The 19,884-nt window shown below is 36.7% G+C and overlaps 1 protein-coding gene and 1 long non-coding RNA gene across 2 annotated transcripts; both read left to right on the top strand.

The window, feature by feature from the left end:
- The first annotated feature begins 4,924 nt into the window (after positions 1-4,924).
- On the top strand, positions 4,925-14,812 carry LOC114518400 (ephrin type-B receptor 1-B-like). Its single transcript, XM_028538388.1, has 16 exons — positions 4,925-5,356; positions 9,156-9,226; positions 9,542-10,136; positions 10,315-10,458; positions 10,572-10,931; positions 11,137-11,407; positions 11,528-11,568; positions 11,695-11,903; positions 12,046-12,151; positions 12,277-12,338; positions 12,455-12,553; positions 12,720-12,830; positions 12,904-13,053; positions 13,149-13,193; positions 13,321-13,469; positions 13,609-14,812. Exons 1-16 carry the CDS (start codon positions 5,227-5,229, stop codon positions 13,856-13,858), a joined length of 2,793 nt encoding a protein of 930 aa, XP_028394189.1. The 5' UTR covers positions 4,925-5,226; the 3' UTR covers positions 13,859-14,812.
- A 4,310-nt stretch (positions 14,813-19,122) lies between these two features.
- On the top strand, positions 19,123-19,884 carry LOC114518405. The gene is made up of 3 exons (XR_003686480.1): positions 19,123-19,284; positions 19,412-19,528; positions 19,792-19,884. It is a non-coding gene; the product is annotated as an uncharacterized LOC114518405 (long non-coding RNA).

Below are 19,884 nucleotides of genomic sequence, written 5' to 3'. Positions count from 1 at the left end.
AATGCGGAATATGTAATAGGAGATTTCAGGAAGATGCAGCAGGGTTGGGCTGTTGCGACTTCGAGGAAACGGGAAAACGAAACATGATAAAAATTTGAAAACACGGAAGAATTTGATTTGTGAGGAAACTGTTAATGATAATGCCAATCATGCTCTTTATAATACCAGGTTCCCGCTGAGAATATTATGTCACGTCAAATATTTGAGCTTAATTTTCTTCTAACCGTATATAACCACGAGTGGTCTACCTTAAATTTATGTACGATTTTTAGGAATAGGGCAATTAAAGATCTTTTAGTCGTTTGGACGTCTATAATCATGCACAGGCGACGTCTCTCCTTTTCTGACCGATCCCTTCGCATTCCACAAAGGATAGATTTTCTTATTTTACCGTGTGAAAACGGTGCAGAATTTTATTGGCATCTTTTAATTTGGTAGACCTGCGTAGGTTGTTCACACGGTAAAATAGGATGATTACAAACGCTTGATCACACCGAAGAAGATAACGCTGTACTGCGAAGAAAAATGCCGTGTGAATTTCACACTTTGGATTGGCTGTTCATAACTGTCTTCGGTGGAACGTGAGACTGCACGAAAATAAGGACCTTTATGACCTTCATGTATGCATATTTAACTACCTCTAGGCTCTAGTGATTGTCATAAACATTTGTCATACATATTTTGTACAAATGTGAAAATATTGCATGTAAAAATATTGCCTTGTGTCCTGTGTCGGTGACTGTAAAGTCCACAGATCCGCAAATCTTTCGGATCAGACGTATATATGATTCACTGGATTGATTCCTCGGATCGATTCCTTTATATTCACCTGCCGAAAACACTTGCTGTGTGAATGTACAGACGTCTGCGAGAAATACATATACAGTTTTAATGGGTGTAATTAGCACTGTATTCCATACATTTTCATCGTTATGTTTTCATTTTCCCGGTGTATTTCCGCAGAAGAACTCTTGTAATTGTATGAATGGTATTAAATCAGCATGAACAACATGAACGAAATATACGCCGGCTTTTCATCGGGTGTAACAATATTCTTCGCGGAAACTACGCCAGCTCCTCCCCCACTTTTTTTTGCATTAAAGTAAAGCAGATATATTTACCCTCTGGCGTTTCGCAGTGATACGAGCACGAAAATGTACCTTTCGACATCCGACCAACAGTCGTATAGTTCTGTTCAAGAATGATTATTATAAAGAGGTTAAAATACCCTGTTTTTCAGTCAATTATATAAAATCAATGTTTATTTGTTTTTTCGTGCTTTTCTCCACAATTGTTTTTCAACGAAATGCGAGCCTTCAATATCGTATGGTTGAATAAACTTGTAAACATTAAGCTAAGGAGTATTTGTTTGAGGAATGATAACCATTCCTGCATCTCAAAACCAAGGTACCCTTTCTTGTGTTTATAATACTGGAAAATCTCAGACCGGCACCTCTTGAGCACACAAATCAGCCAAATCACAAATCAGCCGAGGCAGAGGCCAGAGGGAAGCGCACTGTGTCTAAAGCACAGTGAATTAGCTTAATTAAGTGATCCTTCTGTACGCTTTAAGAAATAAGTTAAACTCTGCAGTGAAAAATCGACAACACTTTCATGTTCCTGGCAACTAAATGCAATCGGAAAGGCGGCTTACGAGTTACGACGCGCAATATCGCATACAAGCTAAGTGAACTTCAATTGAGTACCTGCCCGCCTCTCCATGAAAGCTGTACCAACCTCCTGATTTCCGGCTTGGCAAAGCTTCAACAAACAAGCGGTTATTTTTAACTAAGATAAAATTCCTGGCATATTTCTTCACAAAGGACGCATGGTTAGAAATGCCGACAAGATCTGAAACTTGTGACTCTTTCCCACGCAATTTACACTAACAAATTGAGTCATGAATTTTTTAGTAGTTATTTAGTTTTCATACACCGTGTGAAACCGTGTTTTAGTCTCACAGCTAGAGGACCAGGGAAAATACATTGTTTATCTTTACGTCGAGCTCGTCAATCCAAACTTGTCGAAATGGATTTAGAAATTAAGTCAAGTGAACTTGGATTAGTTTAGGCCAGTCCGACCCTCGCAACACCAGCTGTTGTGAGCGATATTTCGTATCTTTGGGCATAGAAAAACTTTCGTCTGTATAACCAGAGCTTTAAACGGTTGTAACCATAACTCTGATAGCTGTCAATTGGGTCGGAGAGTTCGGATGTTTCCATAATGACATGCATGCGTGGATGAAAATGATTAGTCAGCTGACACTACTATAGCCGGATGATTTTGAAAGATAAAACAGAAATTACTTTACATTACTTCAATTCAACATTGAATGACCTAAAACCGTGTATAATCGTATGTGATGTTTTACAGGTACTTTCAGAAAATCTGACTATCCCCATCAAATCTTGCGGTTCCCCTTGTCCACGCTTATCAAAGAGACTCCGTCAAGAAAACGTGAAATTAAGCATTTTAATGACCAGTCATGCCGTGCTATGAAGTATGAACGCTCATATATTCTCGATTCACATCCTGCCGATAAGTGCGATGTCTTAAACTGATAACTACTTAACACGTCAGGAGTATGAAAATGGAGCGAAAATTGACATTTAAAATAGGAAATAAACACACAAAGAAAACACAATCGCGCTGAGTCAAAAACAAATGTATCTTGCCATGAAGCGGAGGAACAATAAACAAGGAAAAACATTTGAAAAACAAGAAAAAACGATTTCAAAATGGCATACAAAGAGACGGTCGTAGGGGTATATGGCTTTTCAAAGATCTACCATAAAAAATTCACGGGGTGCGTATTATATTTTATCAGTTGTCTGGCAACAAAATCTGGATTAGAGAACGCCGCTGATTCAGTTGAATCCCACACCCTGCCCTTGTAATTGCACCTGTACCTTCTAGATTAATCGTCATTTATTATTTGGTTCATGATTGGTTAATTATCCCCCATGTTAATGTTGTGATCTTTGGTCACAAAATTGTTGAGCATATAATAAATGGTGTTAATCCTGTGGTATACGTATTCCTCACTCAATCTTGTGTGACAAACTGATCAGCCGTTTTAGAAATTGAATGAAAGGGTAAGTATGATAATTGGAAACGATATTTCTTCCATATCATGACTATGGGCACTTGAGTCTTAAGGATGCTTCGGTTCCTTGTTGTAATTCTTTTGGTGGGAAGAGAAAGATGATACGAAGTGAATGGAATGCATATTTCGGAATACACAACTGAACAGTATGCCACTATCGCAACCAAATCTGATTATACGAATGTGACAAAGTAGTTTTATGAGATTGGCCACACTGATATCACAGCTAATGGACAGTTCAACGGTGGTATGAGTGTTTATCAACCGCTCACCGTCTGCACCATGGGTGAACCAGACACTCGCAGCGAAATGTGTGTGGCATAATTGCTACATCTTCTTTATTTTTATAAGAAAAGTAATCCAGCAGATTATGTGCGCAGATGTACTGATCCATGTAAACAGAACCTTTGACATAAGGTTTCGGGAAGATAGCTGAGATTCAAGATCTAATTTAGGTCATTGACACAAAGTCTAAAAGAAATCTAAGCTGCATGGAAACGGCTAAATGCTACCTCAAAGTTAATTTGCCTGAACACTTCTATAAAAAACTAAATTTATTGATTTAGATTAAAGCCCAAAAGACGTTTTCTAAGTGTCTTTTAATTTTTCAGACCGAACAACCAGACAATGTCTTACCGCAAGTCAAAACAAGGTAAAGTCGTGGTCATCATCACTTCATCAATTTGTCTCCTATCTAAATAATTATCAGTGATATTAGATTTCCGATTTCCTCGAATATTCCTTGTTGAGTTTCAGTTGAAGCAGACTAATAACGATGTCCTAAGCACAAAGTCCAAATTAAAACAATATAGAAAAATTAACAAAAGAACTTTCAATTTTTCGCACCCTCAGGGCAGCTTAAAAATAGTAGGATGTCTGATTTACACTAGACTGTGGGCTGTTACCGGAAGGTACTTCTCAATATTTTCTAACGCTTTTTACGACCATATTCCATCAAAGAACGAAGGCCGTGCCCTTAAAATCTAGTTAATTGGTTATGTAACAACGAATCGTGTCGCGTAAAGTAAGGAGAGTAAAAAGGTTTTTTGCTATTTTGCAATAAATCGATTGACAATGACAGCGATACCGTCAATTTTTTTGCAGTGCGAGATGTCGTTGTAATAATTAAATTAATAATTATGTAACTTTGTCTGAAACAGCTTGACTGAAATTGAACACAAGCATTAGACTTCAGTAAGTGAGCGACTTGTTTTGTCAGTTGTGCTACAGTTTTAGATCAGGATCGTCCAACTATGCAAAGTTAAAAAATCCGTCTGATGTCGTGATTTTTTATATTTCAATCAACAATTTACCTAAATTTAGTAGAAATCGCGTTTTCATTTTACAGATTTTTTAAAAAAGTGTGCGCACATTCACTACAGTTCATGCTGATAAGGCGAAAAGGTGAAACTCGATTCATTCCTATCATTATCAGGATCTCAAATTTCATTATTATATTTGAAAATCCATTTAAAAAAATCCAAGTGATAATTTTGCAAATTCTATGCGTCTGAACCTAAATCTCGCCATTCCAACAATAGAATTAAGTTGTCGAATATGCATTTAGGCAATGCCGATAGATTGATATTTTCAATAACTTTACATCTATTCAACGTGTCCGTTTGCCAGGAGAATTTGTGCGTTCAATTTCCGTTCGATAAACGCAAAAGAAACGCAAGCATTTCGAACAAATAGGCGGATATCATATTAATCTCATAATCGCTGGTTGCTTTGTTTCGTAAGTCTTAAGAGCTCTGTCAGGAATATTAAGTTAGCGCTGAGCGGTATGACAAAAGCCTGACTTGTTTGCTTTTGCCTACAGTTTTCAGGATGCGTCCTAGCGACGTGTAGTGGCCTAGATTATTCCTCAACGTTTGCGCCACAGTGCGGTCGTGTGCGAGATACTGGTGTGGGTGACTCCGTTTGTGATCAATAATTGTGTTCGACTCAAGAATCAAGGCCGAATTGGTGCGCGTTATCAAACGCCCTTCAGGTTAAAAGGAAACGGATCATCAAAACATGTCAAAAATTTTAATAGTTGCTTAGAAGTCCTCGCCGTGGATGACAAGACTGCAGTCACGCATCGCGCGAGCAATCGCTTACGTCAGCGTCTTTTGAGAATGGGAAGAATGCGGGTCAGTCATCGGGAGGACAGGCGAGTCAAGATGGCTTGCTCTTTTACTAGTTGGCGAATTATGGCTTCCTTGTTGGTTCTTTCGACTTTATGTTGCGCGTGTTTCGCGGAGAAAGGTAAGCGATGATATATTGTCACTATATTTTTAATCAAACTGGCTGCGTACACGATTTAAATGGTGTGTCAATCGTCTAAACTTGATGTCTTCGGACGCGAAATATAACACTTATGATAGTCGGTTGTTGATCTTTATTTAAACGTTGTTTCTCAAAATACAATCATTCCAGTGGTTCGTTATAATGTTGCCAATCCGTGTGCTTTACTTGTACTGTACAAGGTGGAGGTTTATACAATATTTGTCGGGGAATTCGAAGCCCTTGTATGACTAATATTGCACGCGTGTGTGTCGTGTACTTTAATCAACAGTGGAATGCAATAAATGTAACATTTTTAGTTCCATCGAGTTAAGTACAATATGTGTATCTAATGTTGCTATTGAGTTTTGGTTTAAATCGCTCAAAAACATTTAATGCTCAATCCTTGTGCGTAAAAGCCATATTATAAAGGACCATAACGGAAATCATGAAATATATTCTGTTACTAAAGTAGACGAAGTACCCTGTCAACAAATAAGCCCGGAATAGTGCTATTGATTTGAGACGTTTGCGGAATGCTAGTCCATGTCAACGGGTGGATTTTATAAGCAAAATATAGTAAAATTGACACCAGTTTGGTCAAATATTTTGTTTGGATAATGAAAGGGCTTTGAGATCAATCACTCGGTGGAATTTTCCTCGATCTACAAATCTTATTTACGCCTATTCACTAGCTTAGCTTTATCATGTTGTTGTTAATGGTTATTGTGTACGAGTTTGGTGTAATCTGAACATTTCAAAAACTATAAACACAAAGCGGACTGCAATATATTATCAGTAATTTGCGGTCGGTGTTTTGTTGAGGCGAAATTAATTGATACCATCCTAAAAATCATTTGATCATGTTGAAAGGTTATAAATAGTTTCTAAGACTTCAAGGCGCGGCGTCAAATTGCTTTAGTTTACTAGCAATGTAAAAAACGTAGTACAGGCTTAACTTTGGGTATAGTTCATAGTTGTGTAGAACATTTGAAAAAGTTATTTACGATTATTCAACGACAATTATTAAGTGGTCATCGCGATATGAAGAATTAGTTGATCGCTAAAGATGTAAACATGGAAGGATGAATGCTAGTCACTAAGTCAGTGTTTTTGTGGTAACAGAACGGACACAGGCGTGTGTATTTTAGGTGATTCCCACTCATTTCTTATGCTCTGACAAAACTAATAACGGGAAAGCAGCGCTGTGCCAAATCCCCGTTGTGTGTGCATTGTATATTTACTTATATTTACACAGCTGGCGCCAAGAAAATTTGCACTCTAATTCCTGAGTTTAAAATGATTTCCTTTGCGAATTTATTAAACTCTGTTGGATGAAGGGGTTGAAATGGTCGTGCTTGTATTAAACGCAGTCATTTGACTTGGTGTCGTTAAAACGGCTTAGCAGGGCGTTTGTTTAAAAGGAGAAATGAAAAGTCGCGAAGAATTGAAATTTCTTGCCTGTGAGATTCTATGACCTTGGCATGGCATGATAAACGGAATGTCATTGGCCAGTTTTCCTACTAATTGCGACTAAATTTTTCGGAAAAGCATACTGGTTTTCCTTTCTTTTCAGATTTCGCCTTTCCCGTCGTATTAAGGATTTTGATGAAATTTAAGCTTGATCAAGATGTCGGTTTCAAATGTCTTGTATTTACCTAACTAGTCGATCAAAACAATTTAAGTATTTTCAGAGTGCGTGTCTTGTTGACGGTAAAGTTTTATCAATGCAAGGACTCGAACGGAGCGCCTCTTTGGCGGTGTTTTGAGAGAAATATGCGAAAATCGATAGTTTGGCGAACACAGTTGATACGTTTTGTGAATAAATTTAATTATTTGGTCGTGCCACCAAGGGAGAAATAAAAATTACTCAATTTGTCAAATATTCATAAACTAGATTTCGAAGAAGAAATAGTCAATAATTTAGTCAACAAGAACCTCCCATTTATCGCGTGATTTTATTAACGACGTTAGGCTCAACGATAATCGCTATTTTGATTACGAGTTCCGGCAGTTCAACGTAAAAAAATCTAGCGTCTTCGAATAACAATGAATAGTTTCAAAATTGAATTGAATTTTTGTCGTGCGAAGGCGTTTCTAACAGTATCCGTTTGACCCAGCGGGTGCGTTTTCGTGGTTTGCGACCAAGGGGCAAGAAATTCTGAGAGTAATGGATAGCTCTCAACTTTGGTTATTTTTTATTACACATCAGCATTGGACATCAGCGTTGATAACTTCGTTTAATCATCGCAAATATTGTGCAATAAAGTGGGTCTATGAGAAAGTAAATAGGGTTGGTTCTTTATTAAAAAGAAGAACGTAAACAAATTTGTCTGAGAGCCGTATAAATTAAATGACACTGTGTGCTCTACCACTAGCAAAGATAATTATCTGGTATTAGCAAGTGTAATATACGAACAAACGTCAAAACTTCGCTTCCAGCTTCAACGTTAGTAATGAAATCTGGTTATGAATTCTTATTTGCTGGTAATATTAAAGAAAGAGAAACCATAATTCATAAAGGCCAATATTTTTGTTTCCCACAAATAACATTGTCATTGAATGAATGATGTCGGCTTTTAAATTATTCGGCAAATATCTTTGAATCATCGTCAGATCAAACACTACATTGTAGTTGCTCAATTTCTATTCTTGTAATGTCTATGTATGATATTTCATTTATTTCAACTAAGTTATCACGAGTTTTGTACCTAGCTGTAGTATGTCAAATATTTCTTTCACCAATTAAACCTTATCCAAATGTGTAATCCAAATTCACGAGAAATATGAATGTTTCATATATATGTGTTAGATTAGAAATCCTTTGTATTTTTAGTCAGAAATCTAATGAAAGGTAATAAAGCATTCTAATATATTTCGTCGTCTCAACTAAGGTTTTCATATTAAAACTCAGCATGGAATAGAGAAGCTTCTTGTTCGTTTATTATCGAAGTAAGGTGACTTTTAATTTGTGGTATGACATGAAGCGTGTCATCCAATTATGTCTTGGGTTGTATTGCATTTTATTAATTTCATAATATGGTGTTATTTGATCACAAGGAGCTCTAGCCCATGTAGTTACTGCTTTTAAGATTTAAACACGACGTGCAGTATTACATTTATTACAGCCGGATTATATGAAATGTAGAAATCTGAGCCCCGCATTTTTTGACAACGCGGAAAAAACGCTGTCGCGAGCGAACCGGAGTACATCCTGTCAACCGCGGCTGTCAACAACTGCTGGGCATACATGGATATACGATTCCTACAATATGTATAAACTAAGCATCTCATCGTAAGCTAACTTCATCAGCATAACGAAGCGAGTTTTCTTCCCTCATGCACTAAGGCTTGTTACCTGAAATTACAGAGTCTGTGGTAGGAGACTGAGGCTCCTCTCACTCCTTGTGTATATATTATATCCTACCTTAATGGTCTTGATTCATCATTCTACCTTCAAATTGTGGATTAGTCATCCATCATTCAACATTATCTGCTTACCATCATTGTGTATTTATCATTTATTACTGATCATACAACATTTTCCTTATGTCATAAATATAGATCTACTATTACCGTTCATTATTAACCAATGCTATCAACAACAATAAACCATGGCCAATTTTTTCAGTATCATCTACCATTCTTCACAATCATTTGCAATTTCATGGAATATCTGAGGATCCCCAGTATACACAGCATATTTCACATGACATTTCATAAATGAATTTATATTTGGCAATCCAGTCTAAGAATTTTCTATTTGGTCACAAATTTTTAGAATATTTGATTAAAGGAAAACTTTGGGATAATGAAAGCACTAGTGATCAAACTGGTGGTCGTAGAAGCGTGGTAAGTCAAACAAGTCAATTCTGGTGTGTTTGAAATGTTAGCTGTACCATTAAGAACCGAATGTTGGTGTATTAATAGAGTAATCTTACTGACCATTAACAGAATGTCTTAATTAGTAACTAAAAGAAGATGGGATAGCTATTAATAGTGAGCTAAAGCATGTGACGTTTTTGACAACACCAACAGCACGAGTAGCTATCAATAACTATTTGGAATTGGCATTGAATAAAGTTCATTATTACTTGCAGTTGATTTTTTTAATTTAAGTTGTATTTTTGCTTTAATTGTATTGAGACTATATGTCTTCATTTGCAGTGGACAAGACAAGATGATGGTAGTGCTTTGTTTTGTGGTCGAAAAACCAACGCTAAATTTCCGCTGAAGTACATAAAAACAAAAGACGCAAAAAAAGTTTTTGTTGAAATTGAATATAACATTTACCGAACATTTGGCGAATCAAGCGGTTTGTTCATTCTCTCAAATCTGTTGATGTCGGAAAATATTTCGGAAGCAAAAGATAAAGAAGGTCTCGTTGAAAAGCATAGCGTGGATAAAATTGCTAGTAACGTTAGAAAGAAAGCAACCCTGCATTACGATATTAACGAGGATGATCACTTTATGAACCTGACTTTGCTTGGTTTTAAAGTCTGTGTTAAAGTGTTTAGTATTACGGTATATTACAATGTATGTCCAGCCAATGAATCTCTAAAGGTTACCAGAACCGCGGCTCCAAGAATTGGATTTATCGAAGCAAGTGTCAACTGTTCTATTAAGCAAAGTGGGAAAAAGGGATCGGTTGTTGTGGCTAAGTGTGGTAGTGATGGTAATTGGAGTAAAGTAGAGGATAAAGAGGGTGGTTGTACAAATGATTGTGACCCTGGAACTGAGCTGATTAATGACACCTGTACAGGTACAGTACTGCAGTCTTTAGACATCTTCTACACAACGAGGCAAATATCTTTTCTCGGTTCATTAGGGGCTCATTAGTTGATATTTGCGTAAGCGAGTTACATGTTGACAATTTAGACAGTTTGTTGTTGATTTGCGACGTAATCTAATCATCCAACTCTGCATATTCTTGTCTTCAGCTTGTGAGGAAAATCACTTCAAGCAAAACAGAGGAACTTATACTTGCAAAAAGTGTCCCCCCAATACTGTCAGTGAGGAAAGCCGTACAAGATGTAAATGCAAGATACGATATTATCGCAACACTGACAATGGTCCTTGCAAAAGTAAGACTAAACATGATTTAGGTTGTCCTGGACAATGTGTTATAACTGGGAGAATTCGTTTATTGCGATGTGTATTCTAGACACTCAAATCATTTCGATCTCCATCCATTTAGCTATTCCATCCAAACCGAAACACCTTAGTTACATTCTACTTTCAAGCCATGCTATCCAGCTCAACTGGAACGTATCACAACAAGATGCTTCTTCGAATCCTGGTTTATATTTTCATGTGAAATGTAAACAACATGGCACCCACAACCAGCGAGTACCTTGCAGGAATTTATCATTGGGAGAACGTGGCGTAAACGTATCCAAATCACCTTTCATGATCCAACACTTGTTGAATGACACCACGTATACTTTCATCGTAGTTGCAATGAATGATGTTAGCGGTCATGTCAGTGAGGAAGAGTGGATGCATGCAACTGTCGATGTACGATTGCAAGGAAGTATCACAACCAAGGCTACTAAAGGTAAGACATCTTGATGACTTTTTCATTACTAAGAAAATATCATTCCGCTAACTGAATCCTCTGATTAATAGTTTGACATTTCATATCGTTGAAGGTGATTCAGAAATAGATTCAACTGAACTCGTCCTGTTATGGTTTCCCCATGGAAAGTTTGTCGACTATTGCTAGCCGCTTATAGTATTTACACGTTTTTTTTTATTTCAAGTTTCAACCAAACACACGACGGAAAAACCTCCTGTTGTCACAACATCAGGTTGGTCGTCGTCTTCCTCTGGATCATCTCGCGGGCTTCCTGAAACCGAAAGCAAAACTTCAAGTAATGCTGTTCCTAGTGTCTTCACCACTGCATTCTCGAAAGGCAGTGTACAAGCCAGGGCTGACAAAGATGATGATGAACAGTTTATGCCTTACATTGGTATTGCCTCTGGATTCATTATACTTATCATCATCGTTCTGTTAATTATTCATTGCAAAAGGTTTGTCATTTATCGTTTAAAGCTTCAGTAAAGTCACCTCTTTTAATTCCACTAATATGTCCCCTGAGTACAGAATTTTTACAATTGTTCATTATTGTGTTTATTTACACTTACATTTAGAAAACACATGAAAAAGAAGAAGCTTGACATTGAAGAAGAAGGTAAACACTGGTTGCTGTCACTTCCGTTAAAATTTGGTCGAGGTCGAGACACTGATGAAACCAACAACGACTTAGGCAGAGCAAGTGTGTAACATAGATTAAATAATGAATTTTACTATTCTGCAGGTATGCTGTTGAATTATCCCGAAACATATGTAAATCCAGCTAAATATGGAAATCCTGAGAAAGCGGTAAGAAAATTTGCCAAAGAAATCGATAGACGTGAGATCAAATTGGAAGGACTCATTGGTGAAGGAGAATTTGCAAAGGTGCACAAAGGAATGCTATGTCGACCCAATGAACCACCAGTAGCTGTTGCTCTTAAAATACTGAAGGTAAACTTGCAATCCTCTTCTTTAACTTCGTGCTTTGAATCCTAAATGCTACTTTTCGCCAACTCCGAACGTGAAAAGCGAAATTCCCAAGTCCCGTTTACCTTTATTAGAGACTTATGTAATACATTGAACTTTGTTTTAGCCTGGTTCAACTCCAAAAAATCGAGAGGACTTTTTAACAGAAGCTGCAGTTATGGGACAGTTCAAAGATATGAATATCGTTGCTCTTGAGGGAGTTGTTACCCAGAGTAAGTTGAACGCTTGGGTTAAGATATTCTGTCATTTTAGATACCGTTTCAAATTTGTTCCTAAAACGTGTCGACTTGAAAATTGAAGAAGACCATTCTTCAACAATAAATCTGTTTTTCTACAGGTCATCCTGTTGTGATTATAACAGAGTTTATGCATAACGGAGCACTTAGTGATTATCTTGTTGTAAGTACAATGTTGTTTGTTCACTTCTGATTATTTTAAACCTGTATTCAGGTCAACTATGGTAGTATATTTTAAGTGTAACCGGCCTTTTGTAATATCTGTACTTTTTCTTATAGCGACACAAGAATCGTTTCACGGAAATTGAACTTCTTGGAATGGCAAGAGGAATTGCTTCAGGCATGAAATATTTGGCCAGAATGCGTTATGTTCACAGAGTACGTCAATATTTATTATTTTTCTCTTCAAGATCTGACCAGTGTCTGTGACTTCTGAAGTGTATTTTGAACGAAGCCCTGTTTCTCTGTCTGAACTATTTGTTGAAAAATAACCTGATACGAATAGTTTTCTAACTTGCAACGTTTTCTGATTTCGTTTTGCCAGGATCTTGCTGCAAGAAATGTGCTGGTGAATGAAAATTTGGTTTGCAAGGTCGCTGACTTTGGTTTGACGCGGGAACTTGAAGAATCTTGTCAAGGAGAATATGTCACACAGGTAGGTGTGCGCGTTTTCTTGGGAATCGTGATGCTTCGAACCCTTGTACCAATGTTTTTAAACTGTTCTTTAGGGAGGAAAGATTGCTATTCGTTGGACAGCTCCGGAAGCGTACAAACATCGTCGCTTTACTACTGCGAGTGACGTTTGGAGTTACGGAATTGTTTTATGGGAGATCATGACCTACGCTGACAGACCTTATGGCGACTGGGATAACTACATGGTAGGTACACAAGTTGATTATTTTTAATTCATTCTTGTTTGCATCCTTTTTAGTTATCTCCTTCTAACCATATTTGCTTTTCAATATTTGTGCAGGTTATGCATCAGGTCACTGCCAACTACAGATTGTTTCCGCCCATGGTAAGTGAATAGTGCATTTTACCAAACTTTATAATTCAGTTCAAAACTGTTCTCTTGGTGCTTTTGATCTTCTCACGATCAGTTTTTCTTTTAAAATTGATGAATTCATTGCCTCTTCACTTTTTAGAATTGCCCGAAAATTGTTCATCAGCTAATGATGGAGTGTTGGAATGCTGACAGAAGTCAAAGGCCTTCATTCACAGATATTGTTGAGATGTTGGAAAGATGGATAAGGAATCCATACTTACTGAAAGACTATCAATACGTGACAGAAAAGTATGTACTAGGATCTTGATGTTTTGAAAGAACTATGTTGGTATTAGCACCAGCTGTCTTTCCAAAAGCACTGTCAATACTGGAAAAAGTATGAGCTTTCTTTCTTCTTTTAAAATAATCACACCACATCTAATTTTAGGGATCGTATGGCAGACCGCAAATCTTGTATTGCGAAGTCAATTCGCGAGTACCTTGAAGGCATTAAAATGGATCGATATATCGAGAATTTCATCGATTTCGGTTACACGGAACTCTATCAAATTCAAAACATGACAGACGATGACCTCGTCAATATTGGTGTACCTCTGGTTGGACATCGAAATAAGATCATCAAAGGTCTACGAGGGGAATCGGAACCCTTGTTACCAATAGATGCAGTAGATGTATAATGGTATCAGTATGGTACATAAAAGTATGGTGGTGTGTGAGGGTGAAATCCCCGTACTGGTGCTTCATTGTATCCTGAACGTGTGAAGTCTAGTTTCCTCTTCATGGTGATGATACGTTTTGTTGTGTTAAAGTATATCATGGTTCTCCTGACAATTGGTGTTGGCACTCCTGCCAGTGATTTTGTTGACAATTATCACAACACAGAAAAGATTCAAGCAGCCCGAAAAGTAATTCGCTTCTTCCATGGTTGGTATCTCAAATATTTAGCTGCATAGATAAAGCTTTAAAGAGTTTGGTTATATTTGTAAAATATAAAATGTATTGTTATTACTAAAATATGGTTATTTATCGTGTTAATAAAAAAACTATAGTTCTAATACATCGACTCGCAGAACGGTACATCTGGTTGGATTTTGATTCAAATTGTTTTATATTCACATTAATTTTTTGACGTTCAAACAAAAATACTTAACAAAAACGGCTGGCATTTCCAGTTATAATGCAAACGGCTTTTAAACTGTACATATAATATTCGACTACAGTGGATATAAAGTTCCATTTCAATGCTAACTTTCTCGAATCTGAAACAGGCTGCAGTATAGCCTGAAATGATTCGAGGAAGTCCTCAAGGAAGTAAACTATGTACTAGCTCTCATGATCTAAAAGGGGAAAGTGTAATATATTATAATAAAGAAGAAGCATTCTTTTAGACCTGGTAGTCTGAAAACACGGATTGGGAATGGGACTAGTCAACTAGAATCCCATGCTAGTCCCAAACCTTTTCTCACTTTCAGATCAGCCAGCAACAGAATGTTTCATGTGTAAAACAAACTAAAAAATTCATTTCAACATATTGTTGTGTTATAAGGTTTTAAATTATTAGATCGTAGTTTTAATTGAAGAGATATTTTGTTAGTGTTTTGTATTTAAGTTATTGTTTATATTTATTTATAAAAATAAAGATTATTTTCCTGTTTATCATTAGTGGCTTTGTTGAAGTTGTTCGTCTAAAAACCTGTGATCAGAACGTTCATATAGTCCTTTGAGTCTATAAAGTAAAGGGAAAAAAGTAAATGAGAAGAGCAACCTGCGGATACGCATAATACGCGGATGGTTTGACTGATAGCAGAGAAACCGGACTGCAAAACTGCAGACTCGAGTCGTGTCATTACAATGTTTCTTCTTAAATTTATGCTGCGAAAGTCAGTTTTTTGTTAACCAATATATATCTTTGATAAAACAGATCTTTTTTAAATATTTGAGCATATATCACGTTCTTCTGACATGCATTTGGAATTTTCATTTGACTGACCATGGTTGGTTGGTTGTCTTTTTATACCAGGATTGATGTTATTGTTATCTGATGATTGGTGTCATCTGTCGGAGCAAACTATGACATAGTGAAAATTAGCTATACACATGCACAAAGATTGCCGTGTTCATAGACTGTAAAAACAATCAATTTCTAAAGAATAGTGATACTTCAAATTTTCATAGCAGGACTAAATCGCCGCTATAACCTCGTGATTGCTCACCCCGGAAGAGAGTAGAGAAAAAACCCCAATACTGTTCATTCACATTTTATCGTCAATTCATATAGTGCGAACTATAGATATATGAAATTTGATTGCTTTGGAACCGTATTTGCATTGTGGATTCTGATAAAAGTTGTTCCGCATATACCATCGTCAAAATATTGGTCAGTTGCTTTGTCAAAACCGACATCACCGATATTGCTGAAAGGAAGACTACCCGACAAATTTTCCGATGTTTTGCTGAATTGCAGTGAGAAATTGTGGTCGTGTTCAGCGTTACAGTTGTGCATTTATTCAGTTCTGTGAAAGGTAATGAGACTCTATAATATACTCTGTTCTATTGACTAGACACGTCATGCTACATGTAGTCACTGTAAGAACTCGCTCGAGTCGAGTACTGTGAATGTAACCTTTTTGAGCCTTCTCTGAAACAAGTGAAAATGTAATAATGCCGCATGGCATATTGATTAACTCGTTTAATATAAAGTTTCTTTATTTCGTGAATGTATAATGTTATTATTTCAGGCAAAGTCTTCGTGATAATGTTTGCGTGTTAAATAGCACTATGGTTTTGTGGCTTGTGGCGTATATTTGTTTCTGCTTTTCTTTATTCCAACTAACAAGCTCTCAAGAAGGTAAATAATCATTAAATTATGTATTCATTGACCTCACCGTTTGATTTCGAAGCGAGGCAAGTTTCGTATTGGTAGTGAAGCTGTGATGATTTTAAACATCAGAGTTCGTAAATAAATCAAATTTGCATTTGCTATTGTTTCTTAAACGAAGATATCGTGACGGGAGCTGGTTTAAAAATGCTTGGTGTTTGAAACTGTCCGTTTTCAACCCATTTCAGTCACATTCATGAAAGATAAGAATAAATAAAAAGCCTCAAATACTTCACTATTCATCTTTTTTTTTCTCATGTTTTCGACACTGGTGAAATATGAACATTTCACACTTTATTTGACCATTATTTTTCTCCATGGTAAAGGATCTGATTGAAGATTTTGATTTTTGTTTATTTCATTTATTTGCACATCCTGTATACAATTGCAGTTATCAAAGATGCTACATTAAAGAAATTCTGGTTCAGAAATACGTACTTAGTGAATGGAACTGGCACATCGGTAAAAGCTATGATTTATGAACATTAAGCCACTATACATAAATATTGCAAGGGAAGAGAGTGAAACTCTTTTGAATAGCATCAACCTTCTTGTTAGATTTATAATTTATTAGCATCGTTATCATGAAACTGATATTTTCATTGTTCTGACGTAGTTCCAGTATGACAAAAAAGCCGATGGTTATCATACATGTGCAGGCGGGGAGGAGCTTGAATCATGGCTTCTGACTAAAACCTTAACCAGCAACCAAACCTTGCCTGATGTGAAACTTTTTATCGAAATTGAATCGCAAATGGAGGAATGTGAAGTCCAAAATGGAGTTTGTTTCAAAGATGGATTTGAGCTTTTTAAATACAACGGCGCCGGGGAACCCGAAATTCAAGTAGACGCGAAAGCAACCGGTGGTAAGAAAGAGAAACAAAAAGCTAAAGCATTTTTTGACGAACATTTTACTTTCCTTGGTAACATCACTGGAAACACAACAAGTATGGATCGAGTAAATACGACATTCACTTTAAACTTTAAGGAATTTCGCGACATTACGTTTGGTATCAAATCTAGGGGTGGTTGTGGCAGTGTAATAAGGATAAAGGTTTATTACTATATTTGTAAAGAGACATTCATAAAAAGTGTTATGTTTAAGAGAACATTGTCTCCTCAAAACGGAATCAAGGTAGCGTTTGGTAATTGTTCTCTCAATTCGCGTCGGAGTTCGCACATGGGTGATTTTAAAGCATATTGCTACAGCAATGGATCTTGGAGTACTGAAAAGGATATAAGTTGTCTATGTGATAGAGGATACGAACCAACAGAAGGGCATAGGTGTTCCCGTAAGTCTTACAATGAAATATCTGCGTAACCTAAGTTATACAATATCTTTCAGTATTTAAAATTTTGTGCACCATACGCAAGTCTGGCATCATTAATAGATTGTTGTGATGGCAGTGACCAAGTTTAACTATATCATGTTTAGCTTGTAAATCCGGACGGTACAAGAAGGAGGTCTCAAACGAGAAATGTATGCCTTGTCCTGAAAACACACTGGACAACCGCACAACATGCATATGTAAAAGGGGGTATTACAACCATCCTAAAGATTTTGACTCTAAAACCCCATCAAGGTGTTATGGTAAGCTAGATTATGATATCTGTTGAAAGATTTTTTAAAAAATATCACTTGCCAAATCTTGCTTGTCTCTTTGTCAGCTCCAATTAAACTCGATGAAGAACCGAAAATTGAACCAATCAACGATGGGAGTAATAGTGTAAATATAACGTGGGTACCACCAGTAAACAACAGTGGGGTCATTGAAACAGTTTTTTATGATATATTCTGCTTTGTTTGCAATCAATCCATCTGCAACAAAAGCTGTGCAGACTTAACGTATACTCCTGAACAATACAACTTGACGGAAACGCATACTGTTGTATCTAGTTTGGTTGAAGGCACAACTTATGAGTTTAAAATTTATCCAAAGAACAGTTTGAACAAAGTTATTCCCAGAGATGAATGGAATTTCATCGCAAGTAAACCATTCACTTTTGAATCAGCTGGAGGTGAGACTAAAGTTTTAGTTACTTTTTACGTTTTCTTTTTAGTTAAAGTCCATCTCTTTCTATTCACTGGGCAGTGAAGCAAACAGAGTTTGGCGATTTCGTACGAGACTTTCAATGAAAGTCACGAAGACAATTTATTCCAACACACAAGAGTTTGAAAGAGAGCCCAAATTTAGTATACATTACTGTAAATCTCGAAATGTTGCGCCAACACCAAAAAGGTGAAGGGTAACACTATTTAAGTGTGGTACAACAACACTTGAAAAGTGACTTAAATTGTATTTTTTCTGTCGAGTTGAAATCACCATATTCATGATGGTACTTAGTTTTAGATTCCAAAGACCTCCCGGGAGATACCAATTCAGGAATTGGTGCATTAGAAGGTGGATTGATAGGCATCGCTGGTACAATAATTCTTGGGGTAGTTGCATCACTTGCATGTCTTTTCATACGCACAATGCGAAAAAAAAAGCGAAGACAACCTATAAAGGTGACCTTTTTAGTTATTTAGAAACGATAATAAGTATTAAATTAGATTTGCTGGGCAAAACTAACTTAGAACATCCGTCCGTCTTTCTTTACATGCCATTGCTTACGTCACGATCTGAATTGAATCGTTATCTCTCCGTCATATTTCCCCGTCGATTTTTATCCTCTAAGGAATTGCAGATACCGCGAAATTCTTTAAACTCAGCATCATTTGAACTGGGAATGCACAATACCATTGGTAAGTTATTCAACAGGCTAGCCATAAAGTAATCACTTGATGTTCGGAAGTCCACGCAAGAACTGTATAAACGTTTCTATTCCATTCTCATGAATAATAAAAAAGAAAATTGGGAACACTCTTCCCTGGTCCAAGCTAACAGTCGATCGCACGAATTCAGGATAATCTTTACCCACATACATTTGTAAGGATAGAAAGGTTAAAACATTCAGGATAATCTTTACCCACATACATTTGTAACGATAGAAAGGTCAAAACATACATTCTCGCCTTTTTGCCGAACTGCATGTACAAAAATGTTTTCTGTATAGAAGAAAGACTATCTTATGTCGACATATTGAAAGACTGGGAGATCTCGCCACGCGATCTGAAGGTGCTGAACAAGAATCTAGGAGCTGGTCAGTTTGGAGTCGTGAAACAAGGCTTGTATACACCTCAAGATTGCGAACCAGAGAAAGTTGCCATAAAAATGTTGAGAGGTACTGTCGTACTGAATAAAGTTGTAACGCAATGTTTATTTCATGGTTGACAGCGACGTCAGGTGCTGCATGATATGACAGCTTGAACCGACTAAATATTTAATAAAGAAAAAAATCCAACTTTTAGAGAACTCGTCGCAGTCGGAATTATCGAATCTGCTGGCTGAAATAAAGATCTTGAAAGAAGCCAACAAGGAACAACACCCAAATATCATACGATTTGTCGGGAGCTGTTTGTTAGAAGGTGAAACTGCATGAAAATATTGTTTTTTTTTGAAGCAGAATTGTGCTGATCTGCATTTGAATCAGCTGAAACAACTATATAACAAACCGAAAACATCGCTGGGAGAAACAAATCGAAAGTGTGAACAATTGGAATAACTTGATTTTGTTTCGAGTGGAGCGCAAGCAAGATGTTTTCACGCAATTTTATCACCTTTCTATTGGACATTGGCTGACGTTCAGCATTTTCTTCCGTATCATTACTTTTTATTCTCTTTCCTTTAGGAAAACTTCTGATGGTAACTGAGTTTTGTCCAGGAGGAAATCTACGAACATTTCTAATCAAGAGTAGAGTTAATGATAACTCGACAGATTCCC

This window comes from Dendronephthya gigantea, unplaced genomic scaffold (genome assembly GCF_004324835.1).
Source record: "Dendronephthya gigantea isolate DGI-Jeju-01 unplaced genomic scaffold, DenGig_1.0 000010F, whole genome shotgun sequence".
Classification (NCBI taxonomy): Eukaryota; Metazoa; Cnidaria; class Anthozoa; order Malacalcyonacea; family Nephtheidae; genus Dendronephthya; species Dendronephthya gigantea.
This window is presented reverse-complemented; position numbering and strand designations above follow the sequence as displayed.